The sequence below is a fragment of the Lycorma delicatula genome, chromosome 2, assembly GCF_047948215.1.
Source record: "Lycorma delicatula isolate Av1 chromosome 2, ASM4794821v1, whole genome shotgun sequence".
Lineage (NCBI taxonomy): Eukaryota > Metazoa > Arthropoda > Insecta > Hemiptera > Fulgoridae > Lycorma > Lycorma delicatula.
In genome coordinates, this window is record NC_134456.1 from 27,209,655 (window position 1) to 27,230,975 (window position 21,321).

The 21,321-nt window shown below is 28.5% G+C and overlaps 1 protein-coding gene across 1 annotated transcript in view; it reads left to right on the forward strand.

Annotated features, from left to right (window-relative positions):
- zyd (sodium/potassium/calcium exchanger zydeco) overlaps positions 1–12,414 on the forward strand; it is an 85,804-nt gene extending 73,390 nt beyond the window's left edge. Inside the window, exons 8-10 of the mRNA XM_075358557.1 lie at positions 2,554–2,655; positions 5,129–5,358; positions 8,097–12,414. Of these exons, the coding sequence (XP_075214672.1) occupies positions 2,554–2,655; positions 5,129–5,358; positions 8,097–8,201 (437 nt within the window). The 3' untranslated portion in view covers positions 8,202–12,414. The remainder of the gene's footprint in view (positions 1–2,553; positions 2,656–5,128; positions 5,359–8,096) is intronic.
- The last annotated feature ends 8,907 nt before the right edge of the window (positions 12,415–21,321 follow it).

The following is a 21,321-nucleotide window of genomic DNA, read 5'->3' on the forward strand; positions in this document are numbered from 1 at the left end:
GTTACATGTACTTTAAAATTAATTTAAAAATTGTACAATAACAATTATATTGTTAGAATATACAGCACAAAAGTTAATTTTGGCTAATGAAATTTGAAAATTGTCTTTTCTACAAATAAACCCTTCTTTTTCTAAAAAAAATAACAATACTGTTACTAAAATTATGCCTCATTCATTATAATACATCTTCCAATATAAAACCAATAAAACTCCAATAAAACTTCCAATAAAACTCAATTTTTCTTGGACAACATGAATAGCAAGACGTTATTACTATATTATTTTACAAGAATATTTATTTATGTTCGAAAATATGTTTAATCAAATAAATTACGTGATTTGACAGAAGACTTACTGAATTAGGTTTAAGGTTTCTTAAAAAAAATATATATATACAGCCTGTATTTTTAATTTTGTCAATATTACTTTTGCTTTATTTATCACAATTACTTTCCTCCAAAAAGCATAATGTTTTAAATCAGATTCTAGAAATCTGATGACTTGAGTTAAGATACCTCATAAAACTTCTTCCACCTTAAATCTTTGCAGTAGATATTTTAAGAAGAAAAAAATATTTCTTTAGTTTCAGGCTGTTAAGCTTGTAAAAATACAATGATACCCATTTGAACAACCCATCTAATTTTCAACATCCTTTAATAACCCAACAGTTCAAGAGCCTATATTCTTTTCCTTTCTGTTTTCCTATTGCTCATATTTTGCTGCCATAAAGCACTTCATGCCAGACACAAATATTTTTTTAAGAATATATTTCTAAATGTTTGATCTATTTTTACCTCACTTATTCCATCCTTTGTAATTTTACAATCTAAATAAGATTTTACAACTTCTGGTAATTATGTTTCACTATTTTAATACCTGATTTCTCAACACCCTTCTTTTTGTTATTTTTTGTTCTAGTTTTATTCATTTAAAAATTTAATCTCCCTCCTAGAAATGAAACCACGCTAATCAAAAATTTTCCCAATTCATTTCTGGTTTCAGGTTTTCAAAGTACATGGCAAAAGTACTGCCATCAGCAAATCTTAACATTTTCACCCTTTCTTATTGGATAGTTTACTTTACTCTCAAATTTGTTTTTAATACCTGTATTGCATCTTCTATACATAAGTTGAAAAACAATAAGGGCAGATTACATTCTTTTCTTGCTTCTTTTTAAATCAGAGTCTGCTTTCTTTAACTTTTATTCTAATAACTGCTACCTGGTTTTTATACAGATTGTAGATCACTCTATATCCCAATGATTCAATCCACTTTTCTATCAAATTATAAACATTTTAATCCATTGTAGATTATGCAATACTTTCAACAAATTTATAAACAACAGGGAAGTGATTTTATTCTTCTTACGCCCAAGATTATTCTGAGTACCAGAATGGCCTATATTCTATCTGTAACTAAACTGATTATTAACCAGTCAGTACATTATCCGTTACACATTTTATTTGCTGAAAAATTATTCTAGCACACAATAAATTACTTTCAATGCACAATGTATCTAATACTGCTCTCACATAGTGATAATGTGGTATTTCCCACACTTTCCAGCTTCTACTTTCTTTGGTAAGTTAACAGATATGCTTTTACTAAACTCTTAAAATATTTCTCCAGTCTCACAAACACTACATATTTTAGAGCAAATTCCATTTAATCCTACTTCTTGTAAACAAGGCAATAATTCTGATGGTACATCATCTACCCCTACTGCTTTATTTCTGCTTATATCTTTAAGAGATTTATCAAACTCTAACCTTAAAATAAAATTTCCTATATCATCTTCAGTTTATTTTTATCTCACTAAACTAAATGCAATAATTTTAATTTTAGCTGATTATTTAGGATAAAATTAAAAGTTAGATTGCAGGATGGTGTGTTTGAATATTTCACACTGTTTAATCTACTGAATTCTTTCTGTTACAAATACAATTACTTTAAATCTGTTTCTTTATGTTAATAAATTTGATTTGTTTTCCAGTTTAATGTTTCATAGTTTGTGAATTATAGTTGAACAATGTTTTTTCTATTTTCCTAAAGAATGAAACAATGAAATTGCCTCTTTTGAATTCACCACTGAAGTTTATTCATAAGTTGTTAAGTAATAATTAGTTAATAAGATGCTGGTGATGGTATTTTCATTTAATGTTTCTAATATTCAAAATTTGGTTTTTACGATTAAAATTCAAATTCATTGTAAAATTGTTTAAATAATTTAGTTAGCTGTTAACTGATGATAAATTATAAATAATTTATTCATTAATAAAATTATTTATTCATCACCATATGAGTACTTAAACTGAAAGCAATATAAAACCATGATATTGTGAAAATAAGATATTTCCATTACAAACATAAATATGATCATAAACATAAATTTATTTAATATCTGAACGTTATAAGAACTAAAATATTAAGTAGAGTTATAACAACAAAAATCATTTTTAAATTTACTATAATTATGACTACAACATTTATTGATTATTATTTATTATTAATTACATATTTATAAAAACTATCAATGTGTTACTTTCTTTACAGGTGATACATTAAAAATTCCAGACTCAGTAATGGGTATAACATTCTTAGCAGCTGGAACAAGTGTACCAGAAGCAGTATCAAGTGTTATAGTAGCAAAACAAGGTAATCACATGATCAAAAACTTTTCATTTGTATTTATCTTAGGGAATTCAATGATGTGTATTTCTCAATCACAGTTAACACAAAGCAAGATATAAACTAGAACAAACAGAATGTAAGATAAACAAAGTATGATAGTTTGATATCTGTAGTATGTTATGAATTTTGTTGTTTTTTTCTTTTTACAAACATATATTATTCATTTCCGTTTTATTCTTTTTTTTGCACAATCATCCACTCACACAAAATTTTAATGTTAGATTTAGATACTGTTGGATACCAGTTCATTCTTTAAGGATGTGGGCAGTGACAGTTTTAATCCTGCCCTTTTGCTGTCTCTTTTTGTGGCAACATCTGTTAGTGTTTCATTATTTTGAGCTTTTTTTTACAAAACATAGGGCAGGTTTACCCTCTGAGAAGAATCAGAATAGAAACTGGTTACTTCAAGATTTTTCTTACCTTAAAATAACCGTAATTCATTGTCCAGAAAATTTCAGTCTCTTGCTCTAAAAATGGGCTTAATAAACTGAATAATCTATTAAACAAATTCAGTAAACTCCTAGAATCATAGATATCATGATTAAAGATATCAGTAATCATTCACATCAAATATCACAGCTGGATTAAACTAAGTTTTCAATAAAATTTTGTTTGTAAACATATGGAAAAATTATCTCTGAATACAGAAAACTAAATGACAAATAAATTTGAATGAAATAGCCCAAAATTTAATTTTATAGTACAATAGGTATTATTTTAAATTAATGTAAATAGTAGTATCATTTAAAAAGTAAATATTTATGCTGTAATAACTACTAATAGGTAGTTTGATTTTCATCAATGTTATTATCATACACTGATATACAAATCCTATGCAACGTTGTCAAGATGCTGAGTTTCAGGCTTTGTGCATCAAGGACTTATGTTTTGGGAATAAGTGAAAAATTCATTTTTGCCTCAGAAGTACATGCTGCGGGAAAATGATGCTGCAACAGAATAAATTACGAACAACAAAATTAAAATTTCTCTAACACGTACCTTACTTGGTCATATATTTATATATTACATTTTTTTCTATATATATATATATATATATAAAATTAAGGCAAATGACAAATTATTTAAATTAGATAGCTGCATGTGTTTCACAAAATCAGTTTTAGAAAAAAGATAAAACACTTTTGATTTTAGGCATTTTTTCTAACTTAATATTTTTTTTTGATTTTACCTTACCTATTTAATATAACTTGATATTACCTTGATTTTTTGTTTTTTCTAATTTTGTCATTAAGAAAGCAATCATCAGTAGATGTACTAATAAAAAATAATTTTCATTTCACTTAAAATAGTTGTTCAGTGTTATAAAACTTAACAAGGAGAAAAACTGCTTACAAAAAATATGGGCACTTAGAATTGTATTGTATTTATTTCTGTATCATTCACATTTTAACCCAATCAAACCAGTATAAGCTGAGGTCAAAGTTGATAATGTATTATTTAAGGCACCTATCATTACTGAAACCTGTAGGGAAAATTACGAATACCTTGATAAATGATTGTGAACTCTTTAAAACAATTAAAAATGAATATCAGAAAATATTCATAAATATATTGTCTGTGGAGGACAAAGATTTATAATTGATTTGAATGTAGACCACACAGTGGCGATCTCTATAGCAGAGTTGTAGCATCTCAGCCATTCATGCAAAAGTCCTGCATTCAAAACCACTCAAGCATGGCATTTTTCATATGCTACAAAAATGTCTATTTTTATATTATCATGCACAAGTTACGAGCTTATGTGATGAATTAATTCATTAAGCAAATAAAATTTTATGGGTTGAAATGGTGAAATGATAATCTGCTTCAGAAATTACTCCAGAGAAAACACTGATGATGATAATGATTGTCAAAAATACTGACATAAGTAAATAATGAATGACTGGTAGTTTTTACATTTTAGTTTTTCATTTCTACAAGGAACACAAGATAAACAAATTTAAAAGAATTATTCACATTATAAGAATTGCATAATTAATTATAATTATAAATCAGACAGAAATTTATTATTAAAGAATGGAAAGTACTGTTTGAGTGTAGGTAAAGAAAGAAATTAAATTAATTAGGTAAACTATGAACAGATAACACCTTTAATTACTGTTTTATTAAATTACCACCTTCTTTAAACTATTTTGTTACTTAATTAAATTAATTATTGAATTAATTTATTAATTATTGAATTTATCAATTAATTCTAATGCAAAATCTGTGGATTTAAAGCCTAAGTTTGTTTCATCCAGTGGGTACAAAAGATAATTTGTACATATTGTACAGTATACCCAAGTAAAACCTATTTAGTGTGTTTAGCTATACCAGGAAATGTGCCATTGTGAGACAAATTTTGCATTGATAGTAATTAAAGAGGGAACCTTATGTTCTAATTTTCCCTCAAGTGTTCATTTCTCTTTGTTCTTAGGACATGGGTCAATGGGGATCAGTAATTCACTTGGTTCAAACACATTCGATATCCTTCTATGTCTTGGACTACCATGGTTAATAAAGGCATCATTTCTACCATCAAGTGCTGGAAATCACTTTGTCAGCATTAATTCTCGTGGTATAGAATATAGTGCCATATCACTACTATCTACGTTATTACTACTGTACACTGCTTTTGCTGTTAATAAATTCAAATTGGACAAAAAGGTAAGATCTAATCAGGTAATTTTTCATTTCTACAGGGAGCACAAGATAAACAAATTTAAAACAATTATTTACATTGTAAGAATTGCATAATTAACTATAATTACAAATCATAAATCTATGTGAACATCCTTAAAATCTTATAAATATATATACATTCTCTAACTGATAGATAAGAGTATTACTCTTAAAAATGAATGATACTTTAATAATAGTTAAATATTTTAACCTTTTTTTACTTTTTTTTTTTTTTTAACCTCCAGGACCACTGTTAGGTATTGCTTCAGAGGATGAGATGAATGACAATTTTCGTATCATGTGAAAATGCCATGCCACACCAGAATTAGAACCCAGGGCCTTTCATCCAGAGGTCCCGGATTAGAATCCTAGTTAGGCATGGCATTTTCACATTCTACAAAAATTGTCATTCATCTCATCCTCTGAAGCAATACCAAACAGTGGTCCCGAAGATTAAAAAAAAATTTAACCTTGAAAATGAATTTGTAAGTAGAGTACAAAGGAGTTTAAAAGAAATGATACACTTTATTGTACATGAATTTACTGAATGATTAATAATTTTCCAAAAAAACAACTTTTTTTACATAAGGATAAAAGATATTTTAAAATTTTAATGGAAAGTAATGATAAAAAATTAATGTAATAATAAAAGATCTATGAAAAACAGTGACCTACACAATACTAGAATTGATAGTCCACTCCATTCCTGTAACAATGGTAACTTACTATTTTATGTTGGCCAGCGTTCACTCTGCTAAATTTAACAACAAAAAGCATCTTTCATACGGTATAGAAAGTGAAAATACTTTCTCATTAACCAGTCATCATCATGCACAGTTTTTCTCAATTTCCTAGGTGGGTATACTAGGTATGAGATTCTTCATATATTAATTTAAGAAAAGACCATTAAAGACCAACACAAAACAGTAATTTAGATAATACTGAGATTAATAGTGCTGTCCACTTTTGTAAATAAGACAGGGCAATTTAAAATATTTTGTAAATAAATTTGCTTTCAAAAAACTTTAAAAAAAACCAATGATGATGTTCTGGTTTTAGGTTAAGAATAACCAGAGATTTTTCTTCAGACTTTAATTTCCATATAATCACATCATAATTTTTTATGTTATACATGAAATTCAGAACGTTCTGAGATAACTGGTAAATGTTATACTCTTCTTTTTCCTTTATTCAAACTCATGGGTAGACAATGAATCACAGCTTGCATTTTTCTTCTTCTTCTTTGCTATCACCTTCTCTGCATATTCAAACCTTTTGTTAATATCCTTTTAACCTCATTTAATCATATTTTCCTGACCTCTTTATCGATTTATCTCACCAATTCTATTTATTTATTCTATTTAACTCACCTCTTGGTCTGAATTATACTGTATATGATACAAACTTATTTCTTGCTTCTCTCTTCTTCTTCATCTTGTTCTCATGCTCAAACCATTCTAATTTGTATCTCTCTATTCTCTTACTTTTCCATATCAGTAACTTCTCTAAAAATCTCATTCTTAAATCTGCCTCTTCTTGCTTTTCCCATCATACTTCTTTGAAACATAATCTGAATCTTCTTTTATTTCCTTCCAATTATCATCCATGCCTCTGCTAATCAGAGTTGGGAAGAAAAACATTTTATAAGGAGAATTTTGTATAAAATGTTTTTCTTCCCAACTCTGATAAGCAGAGGTATGGATGATAATTGGAAGGTAATAAAAGAAGATTCTGATTATGTTTCAATCTCCTTATACTATTTAGAAACCTTCACATTATATAATGGTTCTGTTACACTTTGATAACAGCTTTCTGCACTCTTTTTCCAACTTTCTTAATACTGTGGACCAGAAACTTCCTTCCATTATTTATTTCTACTTTATCTTTCAAACACATTGTGAACAAAATGATCATTCAAAATCTAATCCAAATACCAGTACCATAAACCACTCAGCATTCCCAGAAGCAATCTTTGAAAAAGCTTGGTTTAGAGCAAAAGCTGACTCTGATTCGGAGAGAGTTTGTGTAACCTTTCCCTTAAAATAGGGCAATCAATTAAAAACTGTTCCTCATTCCTTTTAATTAAATTATTAAAAGATTATATTTAAATTTATGATTATATCCAAGTCATCCTAGGTATCTATTTTGTACGTTTTGTGCTATATATATGCATATATATGTATATCACAAAACATGCTATATGTATATAGCACATATATATATGATACAGACTGTAGAAGCTACTTTTGATTAAAAAATTTCCACAGCATCCATTTTTAGCTCTGCATTTTCATCCAAAGTAAGACGTGCATTATTTACACACCATCATAAGTTTTTCTGGTAGGATAAATAGTCGATTGAAAACAACAACAAATGTCTACTGTAGATAAATCCAAAGAACCAATAGAGTTAAAACAAACTAGTATAGCTGATTCATCAAACTTCAGTAAAATGAAGCATACATTAATCTCTGTACTAACCAGGTGTAATTCAGTCTGGCTTACATTATTTATGGAATTATTATCTTTAAAAAAAATATCTTAAACAAATTAATGTAAAAAAATAATCTGTAAAAAAAAGCTTTATTCTTTCCTCAAAGAATCAATAAAGAAGGAGCAAGAGTAATCAAGGGATAGTTAAAAAATTAGTTCTGAAGTCAGAAGAAATCAATAATCTACTTTTATATAAACTCTCGGATTTGTATTACTTTTTTATTTTTTCAGGTTGGCCATGCTTGTTTATTCATGTACCTACTGTTTTTAATACTGGCAACACTAATTGAACTCAATGTCTTCTTTGTAGTGAATCTACCAACTTGTGGTCGGTGAAATTTTAATAAACTCTCAATGAAACACTTTTGTTTTCATTTCTCAGTCTCTGTTCTTAAGAGATGATTTATTTATGAACTGTTAATGTATTTAAATATAGGATAAGTTAATTATTTTATACCCTCCGTGAGAATATTGTTTTTCACTGTAATTATTTCAAATCTGGTATGATCGGATGGTATCAAATAATTTTATAAGTTACCTAGTAAATAGGATTTTTTTAGTTAGAGTACAGTAATCTTTTTAGACAAGAGATTAAAAGTCCTGATGAACCAAAAATTATTTTTAAGTTATAGTATTGCAATATACTATGACAGATCAAAAGTTCTGACAAATCAGAATGAGAGATACCTTCATTATAAAAGACTAAAATAAAATAACACATAATCAAGCAAAATAAAACTGTAGATTTATACATTAAAATTATTGTTTTCATAGTAGAAGTGCAGCAGTATCAAATTTAATACATTTTCTGTTTACACCAAAGAATATTGCATATTTAACTTTCACTTATTTGTAAAAAACACGAAGAATTATTCTATCATCAAATAAATATGTATATTAATTTATCAACAACGAAGTGCAGCATTTTTCACTTGATATAAATGCACAAATTAATTTTAAATTGCATTTTCCATCGTACATAAAAAATATTCATTTGAATTTATACATAATAGTTAAGTTTTTCAGTAGTTTATTGAGAACCTGTTTATCTAATAGATATTTTTTTAGTAATTCTTTTCTCTATATCTAACACTTTATGGCTGAAATATTATTCATTATGATCATATTTTTACTTACTGTAATACTAGTTTAACACAAAAATTAATTCAAAAATATTTATTCCATAAAATGTTACATGCCAGTTAAACTTTATATCTTGACTACTATTTTTGAACACTATTAATTGTAAATAAAAATGTTCAATGAAAGGAAATATTTCTGCTGAATACAATTGTAGATTGAATTTGTTTTAACTTAAATTTTCTATCTAAAATAACTTAAAAAGAAAAGATTTGTTCTTAGCTTTTTTTTAGTGAAAAGGGTAATAAATAAAACAATCCTTTTTGTGGAAGATTGAAAAACAGGCTGCTTTGATAAAAGAAAAAATATAGTTTATATGATTATATTTTATTAACATCAGGTAATACGTAGAATGATAAATGGAGTCAGATAAATGCAGTCTCCAAATGTATTTTGATGAGAAGAGATAAATTATTTAAGTGGACATTTCCTCATTGTAGTTTATAAAGTAATTTAAATGTTGAACCAATTGATACAATAGTAAAAATATTAAAACTAGAAAAAATCTATACTTCTGTCGCATAGATATACAATTTATAATTTTTACATTAATACAAAGTGATCATTAAATTTTTATATGTGGTTTAAAGCTGAGACTTCTGAAACAATATGAAATCATAAATTGGCCGTGTAAATATGAATTAATTATACACATTAAGCATATCTTCAGAATCACTATAGAGTAATAATAAGAAAATTCATATTTATAAATAAATATAATTTGTAAATATAAATTTATAAATAAGTAAGCATTTATAAAGTAACAGTAAGCTTCATAAATAATTACCAAAAGAAGCCCAATTTCAAACCAAACGCAAATGCAGCTGTAGATGATATCCCAAGCTAATCTTCTTTCGCATTAACCACGATCAATTAAAGATAATAATATCATACAATACTAACATTATTATCAGAATTCATAAAACATTTAGAAAAAACAATATATGAATAATTTAATTTACAAATTAAAAGAACCTTTGACTTAATAGCTGTGAAGTTGCCAGTAGAACATTTTAATATTTGTTTATCATTTCAGCTGTTCACTAGTACGTTTTGGGAGAGATAGCATCCCACGTTTTGTTTCCAATTGAATTTAGAAGTAGGTTAATTAACTTACAAGTTGCTTTAGCTGTTCTGCTGCAGGAATAAGAATTTTTCATACAATAATGAATACTGAATAACAAATTAAGATGAAAGCAATAGCTCATTCATAAAATTATGAACTTTATTAAAGGAAACTTACATTGATTGAATAAAATCATTTATACATTTATAAAATCTCAACATATTAATTGTTTTACAAATTTTGAAGTAAAGATTTGTTAAAGAATGAAATTTTGATAAATTAACATTATTTTGAAACATGTTTAATTAAAATATTTTTTCACCAAAGAATATTGCTGATAAAAAGTAAAAGATGTTTTTTGGCAGTCTTTCAACTACTGTTTTCTTTGTCTACTTTCCACATTAATGTATATCTTAAAGTTTGTTTGAGCTTGTAATAAAACAAAAAAAAATCCCTTATGTCTTCCTTAAACTTCAGGGACCTAATCTAGTTTCAATTAGTATATAAAACATATCAATCCTGAAATTTTTTAACATTCCTTTCCATTTAATTCAATTAAAGTAACCCCTACAGTTTTATATTCAGCAAAACTGGTTCCAGGATGCTTTTCTGCTTTAATTTAACTAAAATCATTATCAGTTCAGTATAACTTAGGCTAAAAACACAATTAGAGCTTTAAAATATTATTTATATCTCTGAACATAAATTACTTTCTTTGGCAATTTTTTAACTAAAACAGAAGATTATTTTTTAAAACCAACATCAACAAAATTCTAATTAATTTTTTTTTTCATAAGTTGTGATACTAATAAAATTTCTCCATCAACAAGATACTTTTTACATTTAGCAACAAAGCCGTATGTTGAAATAATGACAAAGAAGTCGTCGTATGAGATTTGTAAAAATTAAGCATTTAAAAATAAGAGCAAAAAATGTTGGTTTTATGTCATTATAACTTCCAATTGATCATCATTAAAATTATATTTGAATAATGAGAAATATTTTATCACCAAAATGACTTTTTATTGTATACTATATATTTTAGTAATATCGCAAGCAAAGGATAGACATAAAATCTTATACTCAATGTAATAATATTGTTATACTCATGAACTGATGTTTGCACATTTTCTCAAGAACAAATGTTGTACTCATCCCCATCTAGGCAAATCCAAAATTATAGATGTTTTCCATGAACAAAAAACATTGTATAAATTAGATTAAATTGTATTTTATAACTTGAAAGATAGCTGAAAAATGAACAACACAAAATTTAATAAAAATTTAACCATATATTTTTGTATCAACCGATCACAGAAAAGTCATTTATGAAATAACACATTCTAAAAAATAAAAATAAAATAATTTAAAAAACACAGTTTTTCATTCTAATAAACTAATTAAATTATAAAATTAAAAATGACACCTAACTGAATGGAAAATATGTACTCAAGTTAAGCCGAAAAAGCATAAAATATATATCCTTTGAATTCATGTGAATTTTATATCTCTTTTAAATTATACTCTAATGTTAACCTACAAAACTCGGGCAATAAATACAGTTTTAAAAGACGTTCAGAATTTTAATAGTACTGACTAAGTTTTACAATAATTTATTCCAAGTATATATTATATAGTGTACAAGTTATCATATTTTTTACCCCCTCCACAGTATTTTATTATTTTATACAAGTTAACAAATAAATACAATTGTTTTATCTCAAAAGTATTATGTAACATTTCATGGCTTTAACATTTAAGCATAGTTCAAATTTTAATAAAAATTTATTTTGCGTACATCCTTTTAGAATGCAATCTTCCATTTTTTCTTTATAACTATCTGGTAAAAAAAATTCAAGTAGATTTAACTAATTCTCTTAATTTTTTTACATACAATTTGTTTTTAATAAAAACATTCTAAATATAAAAAATCATAATTAAACTTTTTTTTTATATATGTCATTTTATATGTAATAACCTAATCCCATTTTACAAATTAAATTTAAAGTAAATCAATTTAATATTTGTATACAAAACATGGCATAAAATTACTTTACTATTAAAATTTTATATGACAATAAAAGATATAATGCAGTTGTTAAAATAAAATTCCTGTTTCAACAGTCTGGTAAAAATATTAATCATACGTTGATTTCATATTTCAATCATATAAGATCTTATATTGTTAAAAATATAATAAAAGTGTGTTTTGAAATTTCAGTGATAAATGAGTGAATAATGTAAAATTTAAAAAAAATGATTTTGTCCATTTAGTTCAAATTACAATATTTTTGTTTGTTTTTTTTTTTTATTTGTAACAAAATACTTAATAAAGTTAAGTTTTATTAATTTAGGTATTAATTATTACTTCCTTTTTTCAGATTTTTCAGGTTAAAAATGATTTATAGCAATTATTATTTAATTGACATTTAAGTTTGAAGTATAGTATGAAATAATATGACTAAATAATTTTAGCAATGGCTCTCTGCGCAGTAAGCAAAATCACTTCAACAGAGTAAACATTGAATGTAGATGATACTTTTGTATAGCAATTGTAGAAAACTGAGCTTCAGTACAATAAAAGTACTTATTAAATTATTTAAAACTCCAAAGTTTTAAGTCAATTGGATTTGGGGGAGATATTGAACATCATTTCTAACCATTTTTTACTTCATTTCTCTAATACCCATTGACCAAAAACAATTGAAATTTGGCACAAATATTTGCTTATGTATATCCCAGCTTTGGCCAGATTTATTTCCAACCCCATCATACTAAGGAGCATCACATTACCCATATTGTTTTCTTTAGTAAGCAACATTTTTTTAGCAACTGTTGAATAACATTTAACCCCCCCCCCCCCCTCCCAAAGAACCAGGGAGATGAATGAAATCTGTACTTAAAATAACAATTTTTTTTAAATTTTAATTTGTATGATCAGAAATCCAGTCAAACAACTGTTGTTTAATTGGCGGAAAACGTAGTGCGTGATGCTGCTCCCGTTAGCATCACGCACTACGTTTTCCACTCTAAACTGACCCGTAACTGGCTCGCATTCCCTGCGCTCGTTATTCCACCTGCAGCACTCGAAGAAGACGTGTTCCGCAGTATCTTGTTCATTACAATACACATATGCAGGGCTGTCAACTGTATTTCTCGCGTGGAGATAAGCCCTGAAAGACCTGTGACCGGTCAGGAATTGGGTGACCCAAAAACTCAGCTCACCGAACCCCCTCCCGAGCCACGGTCTGATCTCGCCTATCAGCTTTCTTGGACAGTTCCTAGTTGTCTTCTTTCTACCCACTTCCAACGCTATGTGCTATACAGTCACTCCATATAATAACACAGAATTAATTACGTTTTTTCTACTTTATTAAAGTATGGTCTTGTCATTATTTCATAACCTATTAGCAAATGGTCTGATAGAGTTTACTGGTTTGGTATACGCCAGTTATTAACCACTGCTAAATGTTCTTCCGAAATAAACGTCAGTCTATCGCAGAACTCGCTTCTCTTCGCCAAAACGTAGGCTCGTACACATATTAGTTCCCAGACACTGACTTTATCAGCCAAATATTGGCCACTTACATCTCTAACAGTCCCCGCAAATTCAGGTGATTTTGCGTTAAAGTCACCAGAGGGAAGAATTTTCTTGCCTCTAAAACTCAATACTTTCTCACCTAGGTCAAGAAATTCAATAAATTCTCCAATGTCAGCGTTCGAAGAGTGATGCCCCGCAAAGATTACTACATCTGCCAGGTCCGTCCACACAAATCCGTGACCAGCTCCACATTTCTCGACTAGGGTTCTCATTGTAAGAAACCTATCACCCCCACCCCAGTCGCATCTGTTATCCATCCTGAACTGCTGACAACCGCTATGTTCGGTTTCATAGCGACCTGCCAACTTACGTCATGAGCCCTGCGGCTACGATTGGTATTTAGTTGCAAGACTTTCATTTTGCGGCTGTTCAACTTACTGTCCAGTGGCCCTCCATCTCACAAATCGCGCACGCCTTAGTGTTCGTACATTGTGCACTTCTATGCCCCTGTTTCCCACAATTGAAACAAAGGCGTGCTCTATCTATGCCCTTGCAATCGGTGGACATATGGCCTGAGCCAGTATCGATAACATTTTTCTTCTGGTACCCGGATATACGCCCGGCAGTGCACCCAACCGACTTATATACGGGATTCAACTAACTTCATCGCTGCCCTATTAAGTCGTTATTATCGTTGCGTTTTTTATTTATCCATACGCAGGTCTAACTGAAGACACTTGAAAGTCATCAAGATCACCAATAACTTGGGCTATAGCGTTCCTTATTTCTTGTTCTTCTGTATAATAGTCTAAATCTTTAAGGTGGACTACAGTTCTTTTTCCACCACGGGTTCCAGTGACAATCTGCCAGTCTGCAGCCTTGTTACGTAGTAACGTCGTGAAAATTTCAGTTTTCTCTATGCCTTTCACCCTAATACATAGTTCGTTATTTACTTCTTTTCTCATCGAGAGGACCTCGCCTGCCTTTTCTCTGGTCACCGTTTTCTAAAGCTCTGCGTATGATTTCCCCTTAGTTTTTACCATGACCGTTCTACTTTCTTGTACCCCGTACCCAAAGTGTCTTGCTTGGAGCTGTCGTCTCTTGTATTTTGCACACGTACCCTACCTTCTTTGTCCATAGCTAAGTGCACTATCATCTTTCGCACGATAATTCCTATCCTTCTTCCTGGTACCACAAAAGTCGAGGAATCCATTGTTCCAAAGATCTTTTTGATCGCCTTCAATATTATCATCATAGTATTCTCTGTTCTTCTTTTGTTATTTCATAGTAAATCGTGTATGTACTTTTTGCATTGAGTCTTCCTTACCCATTACGGCTGACTCGTTTCTCACTATGTCCCCCGATGCAATCTAGCGTATTTCTTACTGAGTAATCTTGCGAGTCTAGTCTATTTGAGAGGTCACAGAAGTACACAACGTCATCTTCATGCAACAGGCCGTTAACTTCGGGAATCTTTGACACTATTTCACCTAGCCAGCAATGCAACATTTCCGTCTGCAGCTGGCCCTGTATCAAGTGTTCATTGGACATCCCATCACTTTGGGTATCTTGAGTCACAAGTGGCGGAGACATTTGACTAAGTGCGTTAAAGTCTTTATAAATCTTTGTAAACTCTTTTTCCTGGTGCTGTATGTATTTTGTCAGCCCAGGCCCCATGTTTTGTTTCAAGCCAAAGACTAATGGTACGTCAATTCGGAAATTGACCCCGTCTGTGGGTCTTCTTCTTCCGAAGAAACTTGTCGTAACCTTTTTCCTGGGTCCTTACTGGTCTTTGGAGGCTCCTGCTGCTTGGTATTACCGGTATCGGAATGCTCCGCGAGCGGTAGCAATCTTTTCCTCTCCATTTGAGATCGGTTACTCCTAGTCTTACCAATTCCAGAAATGTGCTCGGAGAACGATTGCGCATCCGCCAAGTACTCACAAGCCAAAATAAGAGGGGGGCTTTTTGGGGGGTCGGAAAAATGTATGATCCCAAAACTTGGGTAAAAAATTTTGGTGATGAGGAGGAGTTGGGGGATCGGCATAGATACCAAAGGATTCGGAAGAATTCGGTTAGCAAGATACGAGAAAAAAAGTGTACCTCCTTATAAGACAGCGTTTAACTTAAAATACTTTCGCTTACCTTGAATCGCAGAAAATCTTCAAAGTTCACTAATGTCACTATGTAGTAAACAACTTAGTCTTGTTCAAACTCATACAGCTTGAAAACAAGTGTCTATAGTCCCTATTACTAACAGTAATAAGGACTATCTCCGAAAAAGTTTAATAAAAAGTATGTCCTTCAACCAAAATGTTAATTCTTTAAAAACATATCCACTTCACTTTAACCAACAATTGCCTAAGAACGTGCCAAAAAAATACACTGAAAAACCCACTAAAAGAGCCAAAAAATGCGGAGCCATTTGACACATGTCCTACTTATACAAAGTCTCTTACTCAACTCTGAATTTTTGATCACTTACCATTTTTTAACATCACAACTAACTTACATAGTTTCATTATTACCCATAGAAATGATAGGAATAGTACAGCAGTAGCAGATTCATCTGCTGTATAATTTTCTTTTTCTTTTGCCTTTTCCTTCTGTTTTTTTCTATGGAGGCAGTGATTTAAAAACTATTACATGGGTCATGCAGTATGTAAGCAAACAAGTGACTGTTGTTTTAAGATGTTTTATTCAACAACATACACATTTTTCACCATCATCCCCTACTGCAATTAAATACCAGTCTCAAAATTACTAGTTTTTTTAGCAGCAACAATGAATTCTTTATCCTGATTACTGAACCTATTTTCTACATTTATTTTTACTTCTTTGTTGTAAACGACTCCATATAATGATTCTTTAAGGAATAAACTAAAATGAGTTTTATAGGCCAAGGTCTAGACTGTAAAATAGGTGTAGAAAGAGACCTACTCGCCTAATTTTTTCAGTTAACTGTACAAAGTTCAGTTAATATCAAACTTTAATTAATATCAAATAAGTTTAGTTAATATCAAATTGTTTTTTCAGAAGTGACTACTAAAATATAAACTTGAAATTCATTAACAAAATGTTTGTAAAAAAATACCTTAAGGTCTTCTGTAGAAGGAAGCTTTACAAAATCATCTCTAAAACAGAAGATTGCAATGTAATGGTAGTAAAATAATAATTACAGACAAGTATCGCATATAATTTACTATTACCTAAAAGTATTTTTCCCCAGCATTAAAAAAAAAAGCACACAGGATAATTGCAATAATGATCTGAATTAAAAAATGGCATCATGGATGAAAATATAAAGTAATTTTTGGTGATAATTAAAGCAAATATTCTGCTTTTCCTTATTACTAACAAAGTTTTGTCTTTAGATTTCTGTGACTTTTATAAATTAAAGTATACATTCCGTGTATTAATTAATTTTTACTCATGCCAGAATGAGTCAAAGTTATATATATATATATATAATATATTAGCTAATCATATAATATAATATTTTTTCAGCCACATATTTTTCTGTACAAAGTACAGAATTAAAGAACATTCTTACCTTTTTTTCTCATTATAGCACTTTCAGACATAAGCTCATCTTCAGTAAAGTTTTCTTTAAATTTTTTTCTTCTTTTTTTAACACTTACACATTAAAACAAAGTGTAATACATTAAAATCTATAAAACAAATATTTGCTAAGTCAGTAAGTATTTTTATTTAAAATATTATTAATATTTAAATTTTTTTAGAGTACAGTACTGCATTATCATACAGATAACGTGTTATAAGAAAATTAAAAATATTAATAACAGTTTAATTTAAACAAAAAATTTATTGATTGAGCAAGTATTTGTTAGATTTAATGTAGATTTTATTGTAGAATTTTCTTAACATCTGGCACTGTTGATATACAATTTATATAAAAATATAGTATCCACTTACCAACAATTGTGAGTACCGACTATCCAAGCACTTTTGGATTACTCCTCAATCATCAGGGATAACTGATTAATTATGAAATTTACTGTTGTACATATAATTTTTTATAAATGGGAATTAAAATGAAAATAAAATTTAAAATTATGTTCACAGCAGTTGATTGTCGTTGACCTATTAACTTTGAATGTTGACTTATTTAACTATTAACAATCAAATGTTATGCACATAAATTTAAATTTTATTTTCATTTTAATTCCCATTTATAAAAATTCATATGCACAACTATAAAATTCATAATTAATCAACAATCGCTTTTGATAATTCCTGGAGGAATAATGCGAAAGTGCTTGTATAGTCAATACTAACAATTTTTGTTATGTGAATACTCTATTTTTATATAGATTTTAATGTGTAAATGTTATAAAATGAACAAAAATTTTAAAGAAAACATTACTGAAGATGGGCTTATGCCTGAAAGCGCTATAATGAGCAAATGAAGTAAAGGTAAAAATGTTCTTTTTATTTTGTGGAGTGGCTGAAAAAATACCAATACTATATTCTATGATTAGCTCAAATTTACGTACAGAGAAGGGAGACATGGACTATAAAAAGTTTAATTTAAATAAATTAATACGTAAATATAGAGCATGTATCACAAAGTTCTCCTGGAACTTCCATAACCTATTCTACTTGTGAAAAGTAATTTTAAAAATCAACAGAGAGTACATATTAAAATGCGTATGCAAGTTACAGCTTGGTGAAAAATTTTGCTCGGATTTCAGCTACCCTGGTGAAATGAGGTCGTACTGAAATTTTTAACAACCTAATTAAGAAGCAAAATTAGTAATCTATTATGGTTTTTGACCTGAAACATTGAATAAAATAGGTCCCATAACTGTATTTGTGATAATTTTTGGTAAATCTGAGGTGAAAACCAATAAATTGGTGTAAAAAAAACCCTGTCTTTTTATGTTTAACATACAATAATTTTGTTAAATGTATGATAAACATATAAAATTTTTAAATAAAACTTATAAAGAATTTAATTTTGAAAAAATAGTATAAGACAAGTTGAATAAAACAAAGAAAGGTTTATACATACCAGTTCATAATAACTGTTCAAAAATGAGCCTGCCATTTTCAACACATTACTTGGCATGCTTCTATACTCTTTCTTGTTCTTTGCAAGAGAGAGTACAGAAGCTCTTTTTTAGTTCTTCAGGGATGTGCGTAAGCTGTTCAGCCACATCCATAATGTGGACAATTAATTCAATTCCTCGTTAGAATGTATTTTTGTTTTGTACACAATATTTTTTTTATCTATCCCTGGATGCAAAAATCTAAAGATGTTACATCAGGTGATCTTGATGGCCAGCAATATGGACTTCTATGACCAATCCATTTCTCTGAGAAATGATGTTTTAAGTGCAAACAGCACAAGAGAAGTGGGGAAGTGCACTTAAATAATGGAAAATTATTTTCATGAATATAATAGGTTATGAAAGAATATGTAATATAATAGGCCTATTATATTTTATATAATAGGCTGTATATGTGTATGTATATATATACATTTATGTATATGTATTAAACGTCATTTTATCAAGCTCACTGATGAATTTTTAATTATTTATTAATGTATTTTTATTTAATCTTTTTCATCTTCACAATTATCATAATATCGACACATATAAAGGAAGCTTGTACAGTAATCAAATACACAAAAATGAAGAACGACTTTAATTTAGAGAAGTAATTAAAATTACTTATGATAAAAATCATAAGACCTGTTAATTGTTCCTAAACTAACTGCAGTATGGGTCACTGCTTATTCATTTTTTGTAGGACAAATAGCAATCCAACAGATCCAAACAGAACAATTCTAATAAGCAGCATTGTTTTCCCCTGAATGGTTTCCCATAATACCATCTTACGGGTAAGCTAGAATCATAAAACTGGTTTATTAAAATAACCCTAAAGACCTCTGGCTCAATTTACTTCATCATATTTTATTCTTTGCATTCCATTTTTTTCTTCTTTGTTTTTACTATATTTTTTCTTTCTTATTGTAGGTTATTATAACACTTCAGAATAGAAATGTTAAAGACAGTAAATACACAGATCCATAGAAATATAAAAATTATTTTATTAAACAAAAAATACACATGTATATTTTCTAGAAAAGAGTAACATTAAATTTCTCATTATCATTAAAAGCTCAATTTCAGGAAAGTAATTCTAGGCAATTACTATATATTTTTTTCCTAATACAAATAATATAATTTTTTTTTAGTATATTTTACATATTAACATGTTAAGTGCCATGTGTACCTGTAAAACAGAACCATTTTTATATATACATACATACATACATATATATATATATATATATATATAAATTTATTAACATATAATATCAATCTGATGCATCATCAGCACAACAATTAAACCTATGTATTTGTAAAATGAACAGTTTCTGTAGTGTGATTTTTCTTACTTATGTATAATCTGACCTCATCGAAAAAATTCATCATTGTTCTAAGAATTTCAAAATAGATGGCAACCATTACCATATCCTTCATTAAAAACTTGAATTTTGTTTTCAATTTGATAGAAGATCTTGTATGTTATGGTATTGTTATACCATATGGGTTATACCATGGGTTTGTTGTTTTTGTTTTGGCTTGTTTTTGTTTATTATAAAAAGATGGCATTCTCTAAACCAATTACAGCAGCTGAAATGAGGGTAAAGTTCAGAGATTAAGTAACAGTAGTGATTCATAATTTTACCACGATACTTCTTGTGATATGTTGATACCATAACTACTGGTCAAAAAATGTGATGAAAAAGAAAAAAAATATTATCCAACGAAAATTAAGTGACAATCATTATTATTATAGTTCTGCTACTAAAAAAGGAAAATGATTTTTAACTTATTTAAAAAAAAAGTAGAATGCAATTTAAATCAACTTTGCATAACTATTGATGGTGATATTTTATCACATACAAGTAATAAACTGCTAGATAGTCAGAGTAAACTATACTTCTAATATTTATTATTAGATGACAAAATACTTATATATAGAATAAATGCGTAATTAAAAGCACATCATAAAAAATTGTTAATGAACATTTATGATAATTTCATATGAACTCATTATTATTTACAGATACTTGTAAAAATATGATATAAAATTCTTAGATTTTATATTATTCTCTTGACCAGAAATCTAATCAAAGATTACTTGTTAAAAAAAAAATTCATCATAAAAAAAATTAAATTGATCAATACTTGCTTCAAAGTAAATTTAAATTGTTCTTAAGCATGTTTCACTTCTTTAATAATGAGTAACCAAACAATGATAAGATAAAATAAAATCAAACCTCTGGTATATACTATGAATTAAAACTTTAATGTTTATTTGCACCAGAAGAAAATGCATCAATGAAACCGTGGTTACATTTAGAAACAGAGTTACATCTAGATGTCATTTAGAAATGACATCAAAAAATATCTAAATATGGATGGAAATTGTTCAAACACAGAATAAAAAGTTGTTACTTATGGTATGTAAAACTTCTTGCTGGGAAGGAGGAAGGAAGCTCTCTCTTGTACACATCTACAATCTAGAAGAATTGTAATGAATTCCTACAGTTTAAAGGTAGTAGAACGTTTATTAGTAATAACTTTTTTAGAAAACACTATAACTTAACACTATAAGTAAGTTTAGAGATGGCATTAATGCCTCAAATATGAAAAAAATGTCCTATAAGTAT